This window comes from Puntigrus tetrazona, chromosome 5, assembly GCF_018831695.1.
Source record: "Puntigrus tetrazona isolate hp1 chromosome 5, ASM1883169v1, whole genome shotgun sequence".
In the NCBI taxonomy this organism is placed as follows: domain Eukaryota; kingdom Metazoa; phylum Chordata; class Actinopteri; order Cypriniformes; family Cyprinidae; genus Puntigrus; species Puntigrus tetrazona.
Window position 1 is genome coordinate 6329002 of NC_056703.1, and position 17376 is coordinate 6346377.

The 17376-nt window shown below is 36.5% G+C and overlaps 1 protein-coding gene across 1 annotated transcript in view; it reads right to left on the minus strand.

Annotated features, from left to right (window-relative positions):
* The window catches only part of lamc3 (laminin, gamma 3), a 60842-nt gene extending 46228 nt beyond the window's left edge, over positions 1-14614 (minus strand). The window contains exons 1-2 of the mRNA XM_043238966.1: positions 13841-14614; positions 8934-9238 (exon numbers count right to left, since the gene is read on the minus strand). Of these exons, the coding sequence (XP_043094901.1) occupies positions 8934-9238; positions 13841-14210 (675 nt within the window). The 5' untranslated portion in view covers positions 14211-14614. The remainder of the gene's footprint in view (positions 1-8933; positions 9239-13840) is intronic.
* Between the last annotated feature and the right edge of the window lie 2762 nt (positions 14615-17376).

Below are 17376 nucleotides of genomic sequence, written 5' to 3' on the forward strand. Positions count from 1 at the left end.
AATCTGAAAATAGTGTTAGTTACCAATGGCGGACTGGTATGAGCCTCAGCAAACAGAAAAGCAAGAGTTTTAGCCGACTCTGTCAGGATTGTGTTAGCAACTGTTCTATCATCTCGCCACATTTGTTCCGCGATTAATCATGTAGCCGCTTTACAGCTCAGCTTACTGGCTCAAACCCTGCGCCATGAAAGAAAGTCCCATGGGTTAGCATTAAAAGCACATGTTTGATTGCGAATGTCATGAGGAGACTATCAAAGGGTTTGTAAACCGTAATTGCGTATGTGACACCAGAACATGCCTACAAAGCAAGTTGATTTTAAAAAGCTGATTAAGAAATAACTTCTTATAGAACAAGTGTTCAAATTTCCATTAAAAGTGCTCAACTGATATGGTATTCTCTGGCAGTGACATTCAAAGTGAATGCAGATCAAAAAAAAGCTATTTTTTCTTGATTAATGCCAGCTGAACTATGCCTAATTGTCTCGAGCGAGTTGCTCTTTGAGATATTATTTACATGGCAGGATGGAAGTAATCTTTGAAAGGTTAATTATTAGATCGTTTATTGGTGGTTCTTGCGCAAACGGCAGCAAGCACTTAATTAGTCTTCATTTGCTTCTTCTGGTTTTGGCTGATGAGTTCTTAAAAACTGCTGACTACACAAAACATTAAGAGAAAACTGAGAAATACTCTCGCGGTTCTCAATCTTCCGTCTGTTTTAATTTCTCTTTCTTCTTTGAAGAGTTTAGAGGAGTCATACTTTCCACTTTTTTGTGCAGCTTTTCTGTGAATTATTCACCCCTGCCCCCTAGCCATTTGCCTCTCAATTGCGTTTCCTGTTTTCGCATCACACCATGCACCATTTTTTTTTTCCCCCATCCCTCTGCCATCTTCCTTTCCTCTCCTCTTACGTGGGTCACAGCCAGGAGGGCCTTTATGATTAGAATGCATCAGGAAGAGGCTTGTCCCTCATTTCAAACTGAATAACTTTTTTTAATTTGATTGCTTAAGTTCACTGTGTGTTGCTCGTTTTATGCGCTCTATCTCTCATTCTCATTCAAACCTGCCGTTCCAATTTAACACCCAGCTCTCCAGCCTCGACCAAGTGAGAGAGAGAGAGAGAGAGAGAAAAAGAGAGAGAGAGAGCACGTACACCGATTTAATGGATGACTGAACAAATTAAATTTGAATTCATAGGACAACTTTCATCTTCAGCACGGATTTTATTGGTGGGGGAAAAATATAATAATGCCTTTCAGACCGAAAAAAAAAAACATACAAATATCCCCTTTGAAGTAATTCATTACTTTGCAAGAAACCATCAAGTATTAGGTTACAAGGTGAGTGTTTTTTATTCTAGCCAATCTGTATGATGAAAAAAGGGAAAGCATGAATATATTAACAGATCAAGATCTGGCTCCTCCCCCACGGAGAATAATTCCACTTTAGTAGAAAAATAAACAATTGAATTAGTGACGGAAGAGCAATGAATTAAAAAGAACTACGAGATAATTAGGAGCTAATCTGATAATTGGGTGGGCTAGGCTGATTTTCGGTTTCGTTTAGAAAATGATTTGATATTGCTTATTTGATGTAGCTCTTATTATTGTCTATCTACAGACAGACAGATTTTTAAATGTTTTAAAGGAAGTCTCTTGTGCTCAACAGAACTATTCTACAGCCTTCATGAAAAAAAGGTTTAGCATAGCAGACAAGACTGTATAGAGAATATTGCAGTTGATTTGAGTGCTATTCTTTTCCTCTTTGAGCTTTCTTTTTTTTCCCCCTCTCTCAAATTATTCTCAGAATGGAAATACAACCCAGGGGGCCTCTCGTCTCTGTCATCTGATCTGAAGTTCAAACTTCCTTCCTTTTCTCCCCTTTTTTCTTCTGAGAGGTTTAAGAGTGGAAAAGAGTGTCTGTTAAATTCTTTCTACAGAAAGCTCGGTAGGAGACACACTGGGATTAAATGCTAATATTAAAGGCAGGATGCTGTCTGCTGGCGTTAAAGCTGATGAAATATGGATGGTTTCACAGAGGAAGCAAGCAGGGTCGACCACCTCTTTTTTGGGCTTTTCTCATGAAAATTAAGAACATTTAGATTTGCAACCTGTGCTGTCAATTAAGTTAACAATTTAGTAATCTGCGGTTGATTTCATATTTTTTTTGTTGCTTTAAAACCTCAAATTCCCGCGGTAGCACAATATAAACAATTCAAAACTAACCTAAACCATAACCTATGTACAATGCAGTTTTATATCATTTTTGCAAATGAGGATGCCCTTAATGGTCTTAGCTTAGCTCACTTTTGGGTAAAGATTCGTCCCCGAAATATTCCGCTTGTTTTTTACCTCTTGAAACTTGAAACGTGTTGGTCGTTGCATGAAAAGTGCTTGCGATGTTCATTTGTAAGTCATTTTAGATAAAAGCGTCTGCTAAATGGCTGAATGTAAATGTAAAATTTGCATATAACGGCAACTGAAGCATGACTGTATCGCAGAAAGGATTTGTGCAATATAGAAAAAAAAGATACCGAATGTCATTGTTTCCTAAAGCCACTGCTTACTAGCATTTTTAATACTTTAGGAACAGATGTAGTCATTTTCTATATAAGTAATAATATTGACCTGCATTATTATGTGTACACGAAAGTGATATGTGAACAAATGTAGTGATTAAAAACAGATTTCATCCAAATGAATATCAATATTCAATGAGAATTTTTTTACTCTGAAATTCCGACGTTGTAATATTGCGATGGTTTCAAAATAATCGCTTTCAATAAACCAAAAAACTTCATTATTGATGCTTGGATTTTTGAGGATTAAGGCATAAAATATATTGCTTTTCTGCAATTAATAATTCTAATAGTGCTGTCAAAGGATTAATCACATTCAAAATAAAAGTTTTTGTTTTTATATATATGCATGCATGTATGTGTGTGTGTGTGTGTGTGTGTGTGTGTGTGTCTACTGTGTTTATTAAGTATGTATATATAAATAAATACACATAGAGTATATATATATATATATATATATATATATATAATTTGTATATACATTTATATATTTATATTATTATATTTTATGACACAATATATATAAACATTTCTTAAATACATGAATGTTTACATATTTATTTATCTGTACATATTTAAGCAAACAAAAACTTGTATTTCTGATGCTTCTAATGGTTTGTCAGCACTAAATTCTAATGAACAAATCAAAACACAGTATAGGTGCATATTATTATTATTATTATTATTTTTTTCATTTTGTATTTAAAGCTGACTGCGGAAGGTTTTCCGAGGATCTGTGGAAGACCGAGGAGGTAAGCTGAAGGGCCTTTAAAATGGTATCCGTCTGAACTGAAAAAGGCAAGTTGCCATAATGAAGAACATGCTTCACAAGCCGTGTCTGCCACATTAACAAAGGTCAGCTCATCTTCATAACGGCCACAGAATTTAGCTCATCTACATGAAAATTCAGGCTGCTTCAGCTAAAGAAAAAAACGTAGAGTTGTAAATGGCCAGTCAAATGAGTCATTTTCCCTTTTCACATTTTAATTTAACAATATGTCAGTGGGAGAAATAAGAGGGAGGGAGAAAACTGTGCATGCGGTAATGAAAGAGTGTGACTTCATTGATCCCACTTTCATTCAGATTACAAGTGAATGTATGCTCATTTTCTCATTAAAATAAGAAGGCGCGCAAAGATGGGGAAACGCAGAGAATGAGAGAACGATAGAAAAGATAAGAATGCTCCAAGTGGACACAAACAAACAAAAAATTAAAGATTTGGATTTGTCACCACCTTCATGTACAAACCGGCTTGCGTATTGATCTGGAGTTGCTTTATAATCAGCATGTCGATGAACGCCTCACTGAGCAGAAATCTATGGGCAACTGGGCCATTAGGGAAAGCTCAGCTATTAAAAAATCCGACAGAGGTTTTGAAAGCTAAAAACGATCAATCATCAAAGAAGTGACGGAGAGGGGAAATGGGAAGCGTGCTGTGCCATCATTCTTGTTAACGATCACAAAAATGCAGAACTGCACTGTCACAAAACCTTCAGACGAGTTATGAAAGCTTGGGTGGTACCACAACGAAATGGCTGAATCTGAATCCACAGGGATGTGGCACGACATATTTACATTACTTTCTGCTCAGATGCTTTCCAACAATGACTCAATACAATATGAGCGTCAGCGTACAGATGATTTACATGTTTCGCGTCACCTTAATAAATCTATCTGCTAAGATGAGTTTCGAACGCTGTCGGAAAAACAGTGTCAGTTGCATAAATATGCATAAAACTAAAACCAATGGAAATAATGTTAAAAGCTAACTAAAGAAAGTTCAATCTTATAAATTCAAATGAATGTCCAAAATGTTTTGAAGCTAAGGACATGATACTATTTTGTCAGATTACGCACACACACACACACACACACACACACACACACGCTGTATATGCTATTGTCCTACACCAACCCTACCCCTTACAGGAAACTACAGCAATATAAGCATTTTGAAAAGCGGAGACATGAGGTTATGTCCTCATAAGTCATCTTCTCTTTGTAGTACCTATGTCATACCTGTGTCATTATACAAATTCATGTCCTGACTTGTTACAAAAATGCACGTGCAAACACACACACACACACACACACACACACTCACATACTAGATATCTCTATTTAAAATATTCAAAAACAGCAGGAGTGAGTGCACTCCGGATGCAAAGAATTAAGAATGGCACACAGTCAGCTAAAATACTTAAACTTTTCCATGTGTGGAAGATGTTTGTCATTTCCTGTTGTGTTCTCATTTTTCTCCAAAATATCTTATTTAGCTATCTTACATGAACCGCACTCAGCATAGTCATAACATCATAAGTCATAAGTCAAACCAGGCAGGCTTTTAAAATATTAAAAGCAGAGAAAGTGAGATCTTTTCCCCAAATGTAAACAACAAGAAAATGCAGCAAGTTTTTGGATCTAGGTAAGTGGTGCCTTTCATGTGGAAGCAGGGGGAGAAGTTATTTCCCCAGAAGCATCTGATCACAGCAGTAAGACTGGGGCTGCCGTAAATAAAACTGAGCTGTAAAAGAAGCCTGGTGGTAAGGAACATTTCGGGGGCTCTGACTTTAGAAAAGAGGGGTGGCAAGAAAATGAAAGACACTCAACTTGCCCTCTGTTTCACATAGTGCCTAAATCACTACTTCCACTCTCTAATTACAGAGTGAAAGAATTAATGATTAAAGTAATGAGTGCAAAGGGAGATAAATGGACGCAGGAGTTCAAGTGTGTGTTTTTGTGTGAGGCTGAGGAGAAACAGTAAAAAGTGAAGTGTTCATGCAAAACCTTGACTCAATATCTCAAATTAGATCATGTCACAATACTATGTATTTGTAATTTATCAATCATCGCTTTGTTTGTATGAAACATGGATTATGAGCCTTATGAATTGAGCTAAAATTTGTATTGCTGCAAACAATGACCTGAATTCAAATCTGAATTTAAGAAAGTGGTATAAGATATAACTGAGATATAAAACCAATGATGCAATAAGTGAGTGTGGAGTGTGCTAAAAAAAAAAAACTTAATCAAGTATAGAGGCCTATTTACACCAAAAACAAAAAAAACTTAACCGTAAAGTAAACAGTTGGAAAACATATTATATATTACCTAGCTCTCCCTCAATAAATCCTCAATTTGCTGTTTTTTTAGTAGTTATTCTAGTAATTCTGTTTAGGTATTGGGTAGAGTTAAGGGAGCTGCAATATGATCATGCAGCCAACAATATGCATAAGTATGTAATAATAAGTACCATTTAATATGCATGCAAATAAGCAACTAGTGAATAGTATTTAAAGCGTTACAATAAAAACATGGGCAATCAAAATTCCATCAATCTTTCCATCAAAATCCAAAGTATGCATCTAAAATGTAATTCTTGTTTTGAACAGGTTTTTAATTATCTGTCACTGTTTTTAAAAGTCCTGTTGAATTTATACTTAATGCATTTGTACGCGTGTGTGTGTGATTGTTTTTTTCTTTTTTTGGTAAAACATTTCCTACAGTACATCCTATTTCAGTGTTGATTCTTCTTTTACCTTCAGAGCACAAATTAAGATACTTTTGAAGAAATCGGAGAGACACCTGACTCGCCATAGACGGCTACAAACCTGAAGATGAACGAAGGTCTTACGGGTTTGGAACGACACGAGGGTGAGTAATTAATTGCAGAATTTTCATTTTGGGGTGAACTAAACCTTTAACGAAACCAGAAGTTTCACATTCTCGTCAGTGATTATTTTCAGCTCTCATCTCATTTATTGCCGTCCTTCTTGCTCTCTGCATTGTCAATCACAAGAAATCAAGTAAATTAATTAAAATAACTAGGCTAGCAACAGGGTGACATTTGGGTAATTGGAGAATCTTAGCTCTTCTCCCGTCCGCAGACGATCCATTTCCACTTGCAGAGAGCCCATTATGAGAAACGATATAGATGCATGTGTGAGAAATACATTCTGAGCTATTAGTCATTATAAACAGGTCGAACGAATACAAGCGTCTCTGAATTAAGTGGTTCTTGTCAGGTCTCCTGATCTCACTCCACTGGCTCAAATATGCGGTCTTAATGAAATATATGCTGGATTTCCACTGGATTAGCACCTCCTCACCTCAATTCATGCCCATGCGGGTAACCTAATGAGCAACGTGACAAAAAGCCAAAAAAAACTTCACCGTCTCTGTTGGACACCTTTTAAGAAGCACATGAAGAAACATCTCTTCCACGGGCACTTAAACGCATCAAAACCTTAAAATAATATCTGAATTTCTTCTCTTCTATAGCTTGCTTCATAATCAAATTGTTGTATATTATGAATACTGCCGGCTCTTTGATGAACTGATTTGGATAAAAGCTTCTGTTAGATGCATATCCTTCAAAAATCCAGGTCCATATCGGAAGACACACTAGACATCGTGCGTATTTGTATACGCATATGCTGATTACTACGTACCTCTCAGCCCAGCAGCTGGACTACATCAAGTCAAGCACTCTCTTCCAGTTCTTCCTCTTTTTTTGTGGGGCCACTGGAGCCCCCTTACATACTCATTTAAAAAAAACAACAACAACAACAGCAATTCATCTCCCATCTGTGAGATAGGGAGATTGCATTTCGCACATCAGGCTACAAGCCTCAATCACAAGAAGCCAAACTGTTATCTCCGCTCTTAAACAAAATGACATCCCCTTCTTTTCTGTGGCTCGCTCTCATGTCCTCCTTTAGTGGCTTTCACTTTTGTAAACAGATGGGTTGGCTGTTTTTCTTTGAAAAATTGAGAGAAAAGAGAATGATGGAAAAATTGAAAGTGAAAAAGCTTTACCTAAAATGGGCTTGTTCACAATTCCGCAACAAACCTCAGTAGGACCGAACCTACTTTATGGCTGTTCAGCTGCTAAAATTCAAGGACCCCGTTTACCCCATTAACATCTGTTTTTTTGCGATAAGATCAGCACTTAATACAGGTGTAAATGTGACTGGATATTAGCCACCTACTGATATGTGATCATTATGAGACAAATAAAAACAAGAGGTTCAAGCTTTGCCGCATTGTACTAAAACATACAACCACAGTATAAAGTCCTTATCCTTTTTAATTGTTCTCTTTCCTGCATACTTGTAACATCTTTTTTTGTTTTTAATCGTGCAATGTAATTATTACAAAAGATATTTTTTTAGAAAACAGCATTCAAACACCTTATGGGGCATTGCATGCACATCAATTTCAATCGGTATGACCCTTCTGTTAGCGAGAACACAATCTTTCCCTTCCATCCATTTCTTGTTACGAAAATAGATGTGGAGGCGGTGAGCTCCCATTCTGAGTGCTCTTCTTGCAGGTACTGATCATCTAATATCCTGTCAAATCTGCTTTGATATTCTTCAACTTGGACACTTTAATGTTCCAGCCAGAATAGCTTTTTTGTTTATTTATTTATTTATTTTGAAGGTCACATTAAAACACTTTTGTAAGCTTTTTGGAATTTCTTCAACTTAATTTAACTTTTAAATGATTTTCCGATGCATTTTATGTACATTTTATTGATTTAACCATGCAGGCTCAATAATGATCCATAATGAAAAATAAATGATTAATTAACAATTAATGAAAATCTAATTATTTGATTATTTATTCTGTAGAATTTATATTATTATCTGTAAGGTAATAATAAATTACAGTGACATCACAATTGTATCAAAGCATGCAAAACATGAAATTATAATTTTTTAAAAAGGTATTATGTTTTTATTATGCGTATGTGCTATTGCAAATTGCTGGCAGACAAATAAACTGGTTTGAGTGTGGAACAAGTTTATTTCCTTCAGAACCAAATGTCTATAGTTGCAGAAACACCCATATATATGTGTGTTCATATACTGTATCAAATAGTTGGGTGAGCTCCGGCAGTTGCCTGTCACCTGTGATTTCCTGAACTTCATCTGACGACTGTGACTGCATCGCTGTGTAGTCGAAGAAGGTCCCTAGAAATCTTTGGAAAAAGTTGCAGGCTGTATTTAGCAGCATGGCATGCTGAGCACACTCATGTTTAGCCAAGAGATTCTGTTGTGAAAGTGTGAAAGTTAGAGATGCTTGACAGTGAGGTGTATTTCCCTCAAAGCTTTCCCTTGGAACAACAAAGCACACCCATCTACATATCTAAAGGCCAAGGAGAGGAGCCCCTAACTAAAACAGCAAGTTACTGTCAACAAGCCGTGAAGATAAATATTTTGCATGCACACACACTGTAAACGCCTCGGGTTTACATTAGAAGTTGTTCATGTTTATATCTGGCATGCTAAAAGATGCATCCAGATGTAAGTAGTATTGCATTATATGTTATCATGAAATAAACATGATATACCTGTAACACAGGACTCTGGTCGTAGTTGTAGGCACTGGGTCGTCCCTCCAATGTGGAGAAGGCCACATTTCCGCCGGTTAGAGGTGAGATGTCACTAAATTCATCCGTGCAGAGTGCCGTCCTTTCGTTCTCTCCTGGACGTATGAAGCCCTTATTGTGCCTCCTGTACATCTTGTGACAGGAAGCACTGTAGTATTGGTACGGTTGCCATGGTCCGTTCTCATCGGTGCGCTTAAAGATGGCGAAGCTCTCTGGTCGGCTGGTGTAGAACTTCAAACGGACATATGTGATCTCAAAGGCCTTGCCTTGGAAAAACAACAACATTGCTAATGTCATTACAATTATTAAGGACAGGTCCCAGTTATCGTAGCCTAATAATTAAAGTCCATGTAGCTAATTAAAGGTTTACATCTACGTCCATTCATCTTCATCGCATCGGCGAGTGAGCAGGTGAAAGATTAAGCCAAAAGAATATTGCGAGTGAAAAAGAGGATGAGGACGCTTTATCCAATTTAGAGTAGCTTTCTTGTGTGTCTGCCGAGAATACGTGAGACTTGAGAAATAGGCATACTTGGTGGTACTTTGTCAGTTTAATTGCTGCTTGAATATAATTGTCCAAATGAACTGGAGAGTTCCTGAGAAGTCTTTAACCCTGGGTTGCTCCAGGGGGACTGCTCCTGCAGCAGTGTAATGGAACAGATATACTGTGACAAATAACACATTTACTTAGTTTAAATCCATTTATATTTAGTCAACGTAAAGTCCACTGTTGTCCTACCGTATTTTGCAATTTGCTGCCTTTCCAGTAAAACTAATGTTTATCACCAGTGTTGCTGCCAGAAGATTACTGGGTCGTCATCAACTAATAAAACCCACAGTTGGAAACTGACTGCATGAGGTCTCAATAAACAATAACAACATGACCGTACTGATATACCTGTACAGCGCAGCTGCCAGTATGATATTGTTTGTACACAAACGAAATGGGAAAAAAGGATTAATTAGTTTCAGACCCAATATTAACAGTCATTTTGTCTAGCCTTTATCTCTGCCAGTCAAATTATGTCCAAACACTGTAACGGCGTTTGAATCAGAATCGGTTGAATGAATCATTCAGTAAGATTCACTCGGTACAGTACTTAAGTTGGAAATAAAACATAATTAGCAAACTCTTAACATTACTTTTCTTATTAAGCTATAGTAAGAGAGGTATGCTAATACGATAAAAGTCTTATTTTGTTAATGAAGGTATTGAATTAATCGGTTCAGTGAATGAATAATTGACCACCTATTGGCAAAGTATGATCTTTCTTTCTTTCTTTCTTTCTTTTTTCTTTCTTTCTTTCTTTCCTCTCTTTTACAGATCATAATTTCGCTCATACACTACATAGACACGTTCACCCACACCATTTTGGTTGCCATGTTGACATCATTTAAGCATAATTTCATCTCAGCATGTGAGAAGATTATCTAGGCTGGAAAAAAAAGAGAAGGAAATGGAGAAAAACAGGCAGGAGTCAAATAAAACGAAAACAAGAGTTGGTCTCCAGTTCTAATCTTGATGATGAAACTGTCTGGAACAAAACAAAAATCACTATATATACATACCTACTGTATAATGTGTTCGTCACCCACAGGTTTAATGTGTATTTATACGCACTTTCATACAAAGCCATCAGTACTAGTGCTACAGTTGTTATCACGGAAAGAATGAGTAGACTAAACTTATCTGTGTATATGTATGGGTGTGTTTGGTTTGGTTCTGAACTCAACTGAACCTGACCAGACTCAATATTTATAAAGAAACCGTAAAGTAGTCATGTCTGTGCATAGTAAAACTGGAATGTTTTTTTTTTGTTCTTTTATTACAATTTAGATTGGTGGACATGATGGTAAACACTATAAATGAATGCATAACAAATTTTCAGTGCACAATATAATTGACTCGCAGATATCCACACTGGGTTTGCAAACCAAGCCGGAAAACGTTCAGTTATTACATGTGTTCTTCTAGCGTCTACATACGTGACGTTTCGAAGTGCACTTGGTCTAAACGGTCTCATTTGCAAACAACAGTCTTTAATGTTCAGTCGAAGTATTTTGCAGCAAACATCTGTATCTCATATCGGACCTTTGAACATCTCTGAATGAAAACCACAATGGAAACCAGATGTGGAAACATTCCTTAGAAGTCTGCAAATGTGTGTTTGTGTATGTTTATGTGTGTGTATGGGAAAGACCTGACCTGCAACTGGACCTCTGCTGCTTTTTGTGTTTGTCTTATTCTTTGTAGTGTTTTCTGTACCACCCCCATCGCTCTCTGCTGTGTGTGTGTGTGTGTGTGTGTGTGTGTCTGTCTGTCTGTGTCGGCCTCCCTAGGATATATCTGTTTGGTTTAGAATTCTGAGAAGCATAGACACCCGACTGCAAGGCATCTTCAGAGCAAACACGAAAGCATAAACATTTGTGCCTGATTAGCCTGTTGAAACATCATTTTAGTGCTTTTTCATCTTCCATTTTTCTCCCTCTTTCATAAACGTGCTTCACCAAATCACATCAAATTTTTTAATGTGCAGAAGCTGTAAGCTGTTATGAAAATAACCAAAAGGTACACATGCTGCACTGTTTCAGCTAGTAGCAGTAGTTTTATGAGAACAAATGTTTGTCTGCACTATGAATCTACAGTTTTGGTATTTACAGTCTCTGAGAATGATAAAATATGCAAAGACATGCTCAGTACTACAGTGTAGGCTTCATAGCCAAACTTTTAGCTACAAGCAAGTCTGCTTTACATTGCAGCTTAGAACTGCCGACTTAGATAAGAAGAAAGTGCTGTAGTGCTGTAATATAAAGAGACTATCCACAGTTTCTTTGTGTGTGTGTGTGTGCTTGTGCATTTCAATTGAATTTTATACCTTCATATGTTATTGCATCGACACTTGTCTTGAAATCATTTTGCACTGCATTCAGGATATGCGTTTCTCAGAATGCGCATTCGCTGGAAATCGAACCCACGACTTTCTTTAACCTTTTAAAAGCTTTCTTTAACCATTTCTTTTAAAAGCACCTTCTTTTAAACTAAATTTGCAGTGCTGCGATTGTAGGGTTATTTATATCTATTTTTTTGATACAGTAAATGAAAGGTTTACAGTCGTGATACTAAGAAATATCACTATTTTAGTAAACATTCATGCCACATTTGAATTTAAATAGTTGTTTTAACAGCACTTAATAGCAAAAAAACATACAGCAAATACAGCAATAAGACCATAATGATGAAAAAACTACAATTCGTTGAATAGGCTGTAGGTTCACTGAATGAGCCATTCTTTCTATTAAGAAAAATAGAAAAAATGTATGACCTCCAATGCCTAGTGGTACATTTTTGCTTTGCTTAGAAAAACCTCCAGAATATCAGGGCATGTAAACCTGTAAAAATGTATATACTCATATATAATTTACAATTTATTGCTTTGTAAATTAGTGAATGTGTTGCTTGTTACAAAGTAAATCCACTCACGTTTATTTAGTTTTGTGTGATTATAGAAAGCTGTAATAACCAAAACCCTTGTTCAGATAAATATTAGTGTCAGCTACCCTATTCTGTGAGAGTTGGGTATTTTTTTAATTGCCCTGTTCTCTGAGGGTTAAATAAGGAAAAATTTCACCTTACGGGATACAAATAACATTTCAAATTTCAAAATCGTTACATTCTTAGAGACATATGGGAATGCTTGTGATTGAAAACACTGTAGCGTAAAGTCTGCAGGGCAATAATGTAATAAAACTAGAAACCAGCTGAGATATCGGAGTCATCTAATCTTATAGGGCCCCAAAATGACATTAGATTTCTGAGATGCTCACATTTACAGGCAGCATCAGATTCACAGCTGAGAAACTTATTGTGACTAGCGACGTTTTTGCTTCTTAGTTGCTGTTCAGTTAGCATTTACACAGTATAGGACGTTGAGCTGAATGTATGTCTAGGAAAATAAAGAATAGGATGCATTTGGACAACTCATATCAGACAAGCTGTAATAGGAGGACATATTTATTTTTAATAGGGTCATATTTATTTGTTTAATGGTAATAATCTATCTAGATAGCTTTTTATTGTCTTTTATTGTCTCTTGTTTTATTGACTCTTGTTAAGTGTAGTTAAGTAAAATTCAATATTATTAGTATTTTATTTTATTACTTAGTAATCATTTCACTAACCAACTAGTTTTGTGTTGTCTTTACCAGTGCTTTTTATTTTGCTGTCTAGTAGTGTTAATTATATATAATAAAAATAATGCTATCAAACGATCAATAAACAAATATTTGACAAAAATATGCAATATATAAATATATACAGTTCACAATACATGAATGTGTACTGTGTATATTTATGTATAAATACAAACACGTGCATCTATATATTTAAGAAAAATATGTTTATATATTTATCCTATATATAATAATATAATATAAATGTATAAATGCAAATATCTTCTAAATACTGAATGTGTGTGTCTATGTATATGTATATGTTTACGTGTAATAAACATAAAATATAAAATAATATTTTTTTTTAATATTTTTATGTTGGATGTGATTCATTTTTGACAGCACTAATATTTATATAGTTATTAGTATTTCAAATTGGCTTCTTTTTCTATATCTTCAGTTTTCAGTTTTAATTTGAGACTGTTTTAATTAATTTATTATTTATTGCATTTATTATTTGTATTTAAATGTGATGACTTTTAGGACTTCAGATCATTTCTAGTCAACAATTTTAGTCAATAACACTATCTGTAAAACTTTCGTGCAAAAATAAATACAGATTTGTTATATTTAACGTGCAGAAACAGGATATTTTCCCGTTGTTTGATCAATATTAAAGCCCAAACAGGGTGTCTTACCAAGATGCAGTGTGATGTTGACTGAAGTAGGATACTGAACTCCATAGAACATGGACTGGCTCTGCCACCAGGTGGGCTCTTCATCTGTGTGGAAGTCTGTCAGGTAAGTAGCGTTGTGATTCAGTTCCAAGTCCATGGCATCACAGAAGTGACATGACCGTGTGGACCCTGTTTGCATGCAGTAGTCCTCAGGTGGGATACCGTAAACATTTGAAACGATCACTGTGCGATTGAAGGCCGCATTTTCAAATTTAGGCAAACAGCGGCTCGGGACGCCCTTCTCATCGTAGCAAGAGTCCATTCCAGCGATAGCATGAGAGAAGAAGGTGAAAAGCAGAAATAAAAGAGAGTGAAGTGTAGAGGAATCCATCCTTCTATGCAACAGCCTAAAACAGAGACAACTTCAAAGGAGCCGAGCGAACGAAAACAAGTCTAGCAAATAATCAAAATCAGAGCCACTTGCTACAGGGAAAAACTTCAAGGGAAGTTCAGCAGTTCAGCGTTCAAAGGCAAGCATAATAAAGTATGTGATATAGCAAACACACATGCAGATAGATACATTTTTTTTTTTTTACGCAGGAACTGTTCTCTGAGTTGGCATGCAGCAATAAGGTTTCAATCGAGTTGCATGCACGCATGCATTCAGTTAAGAAAGAAAAGGTTTAAAGAAAATGAAATATTCCTCCATGCTCAGTCTTTGTCCTCAATGCTTTCTTTCCCCTTTTCTGTCAGCATGTGTTTCCCCTTTGAATCCCAGGACACACGCTTCATACAGATTCGCAGACAGACGGAGTAGAGGGTGGAGAGAAGGCTGGAGGGGAGTCAACTGGGGTTGACCAATAATTAGATAAATAGGAGGAGGGGCAACATGAACAGATTTTTTAAAAAGTAGGAAGAGGAGCAAGAAAGTTTGGAAGAGCAGTGCCCTCTTTTGAAAGGGTAAAGAGGAGCCATTGTTAAAAATACTACATCATAAAATAACAGCATGAGCCCAATATCTCCTGCTGGTGGATGCCTGTGACTACAACACTCAGCACCAAACAAATACGTCAAAAAAGAATTGCTTTCGAAGCATTCGGGCCCTCACAACCAGACTGGGCAATGGCTTTTCCCACAAGCCATCAGGCTTCTCAACAACCAGAAATGAACCGGACTGAACTCACACACACTAATTCACACCCAGTCCCTTTCAACTTTACATTCCCAATTAACATAGTGCCTCAACTTACAATTATTAACATTTATTTATTATATTTATTACTTGACTGCTTACATTGTAGAAACCTTGTTTTAATGTCACTGTATACTGCACCATATTCGCTAAAATGGACGTACGGGCTTCTGTTCAAAAGCAGTCTCGCGTAGCCAGACCCGTAGCGCTCACTGAACGTAACACACTCATCTCCCGTAAATCCTGTATAATTTAACCAATCCGACAATGACTTCAAAACTCCTGAAGTGTTTCCAGATGAGTGCGCCATATGCATCAGACGTCTAGCCAACGTTCTGCAGCTGAGACTAGTTCAAAAGCAACAAGGGCACTTCTCGGCTTCTGTAGCAAAACGTGAACTTGAAAATGGACAATACAGGTTTTTTTTGGACTAAATGTGTTTTCAGACCACGCTATATGTGGAGGATAATGCACAGCAATCAGCTCAAAGTGGTGTTTACCGGTTTTTAATGAACTTTTCATACAGGCTGTAGTATTTTTAGTATAGTGTAAAGAACAACACTATGTCATTCATTCTACTTCAGAATTCACTTTTGATACTTGCTGTTTCTTTGTGATTGATTCATTGTGAAATTTTATCATTTCTGAGTGAACATTTTTTCTATAACACACTTATTACAAACTGTAACAACACTGCATTTCTCATCAATTTTTCCTGTTTTTTGACTTTATAGAGAGTACAGGGTGATGCATCTTCACCCTGTACACACTATAAAGTCGTCTCAGAATATGCTATGGATTATCAATAAATGCATTCTAATGAGAGAAATCTTCCCATCCTTCCTTACTTTTTAAAGTGCAAAACAAAACCAAAAAATCTTTCATGCTATCCCGTGACAGCTGAAAAAAGCACCAGTGAGACTGGAAACAGATAACCAAGTATTCCTATACATCTCCTCGCAAATAACAACCAGTGACGATAAAACCAGCAGAAGCACGTTTTTTAACATAACAGCGAATGAATATTTACGCATGCAAATAACCCGAAATTTCCAACGTAAACATAAATATTTGAAGCAATCACCAGCGCCCGACTCCCTCCTACAGCAAACAAACTGACAGACTTACAGTGTTTGTGCTAAATGACAATGTAACTATTCATTTCAGTTGAGCGTAATTTGATTGTGTGCACTCATTAAGTCAAGGTAATCTCAAGCAACAACATAATCATTTGTTTAACAAAGAGAATAGAATGATTGATTTTCATTTCTGGGAAGCTTTTATATGAAAGAAAATTCACACCACGCGGAAACGCAATCATTACAGAAGAACGCGAGGAATGAATGCACCACACTCATGACATTGCTTTTCATTGACAGGACTGCGATTGGACAGTAATTCAATTTCGCTGCGGCACAATTTCCACTCTGTTTAGACTGCAGTGCAAAAGACAGCATCATTCAGGCATACGCAATGATGTGCCTCGTATTTAACTTGCCAAGTGTAAAGCGTCACGCTCGCAATATAGCTGGATAAGTGGATTATATTTCAAGGTGTGAATGTTTTTCATTCCTACAGGAATTTCTGCATTTTATTGTTTCAAAAGCAAATTACCATGCATTTTAATGAAGAGATAAGTGGCTGTAAAAATAAATAATGACAGTTTGGCTTTTCATTCTGGCGCAACATCAGGTCGCAATATACGCAGCTCGCAAATAAAACTGGATTGACTTTTACATCGTTTCTCTCTAATGAGTGCTTTTCATGAATTCAGAAATTCCCTTCCATATGTTTTTCACGTCTACATTCAAAGTTGTACCGGTACACTGACATTTAATCAGCTTTGTCTCCAAGTACGCAGGGTGCAATAGCGGTTTTATAGTAGCGCGCCACCAGGCAGCTCCTCTGAGCCAGAACTGTAAAAACAGCCCATCATTATTTTATCAAGATGAATGAGCACACTTCACTCTGAGGACCTGCTAAACATTCAGGGGAGAGAAAAGTGCAGGGGTAAGGGACCAGATATTCATTCATCTTTTGCTGGACAAAATCTCTCTTATTATGGAGTGTGTTTTGTAACTGAACCAAAACTTTACAGTGTGAATGGTCGGTCTAACCACCTACAGTTAAATGTATTTATTTAGTACAATCCAACAAAGAAACAAATAATAGAATAAGGCATGAGAAGACAAGTTAGGTAAGAGGGTTCAGGGATATTTATGTGAACATAAGGTTCTTTTTCCTTTGTCTTTTTCCCCTTATTTGTCTCAGTCTAATTAACTAATGGATAAAGTCAGGGAATGGTCAATATAAAAGACTTTTATATTGGCTTTGATTAATGCATCTTTTATAGATTACTGCGTGA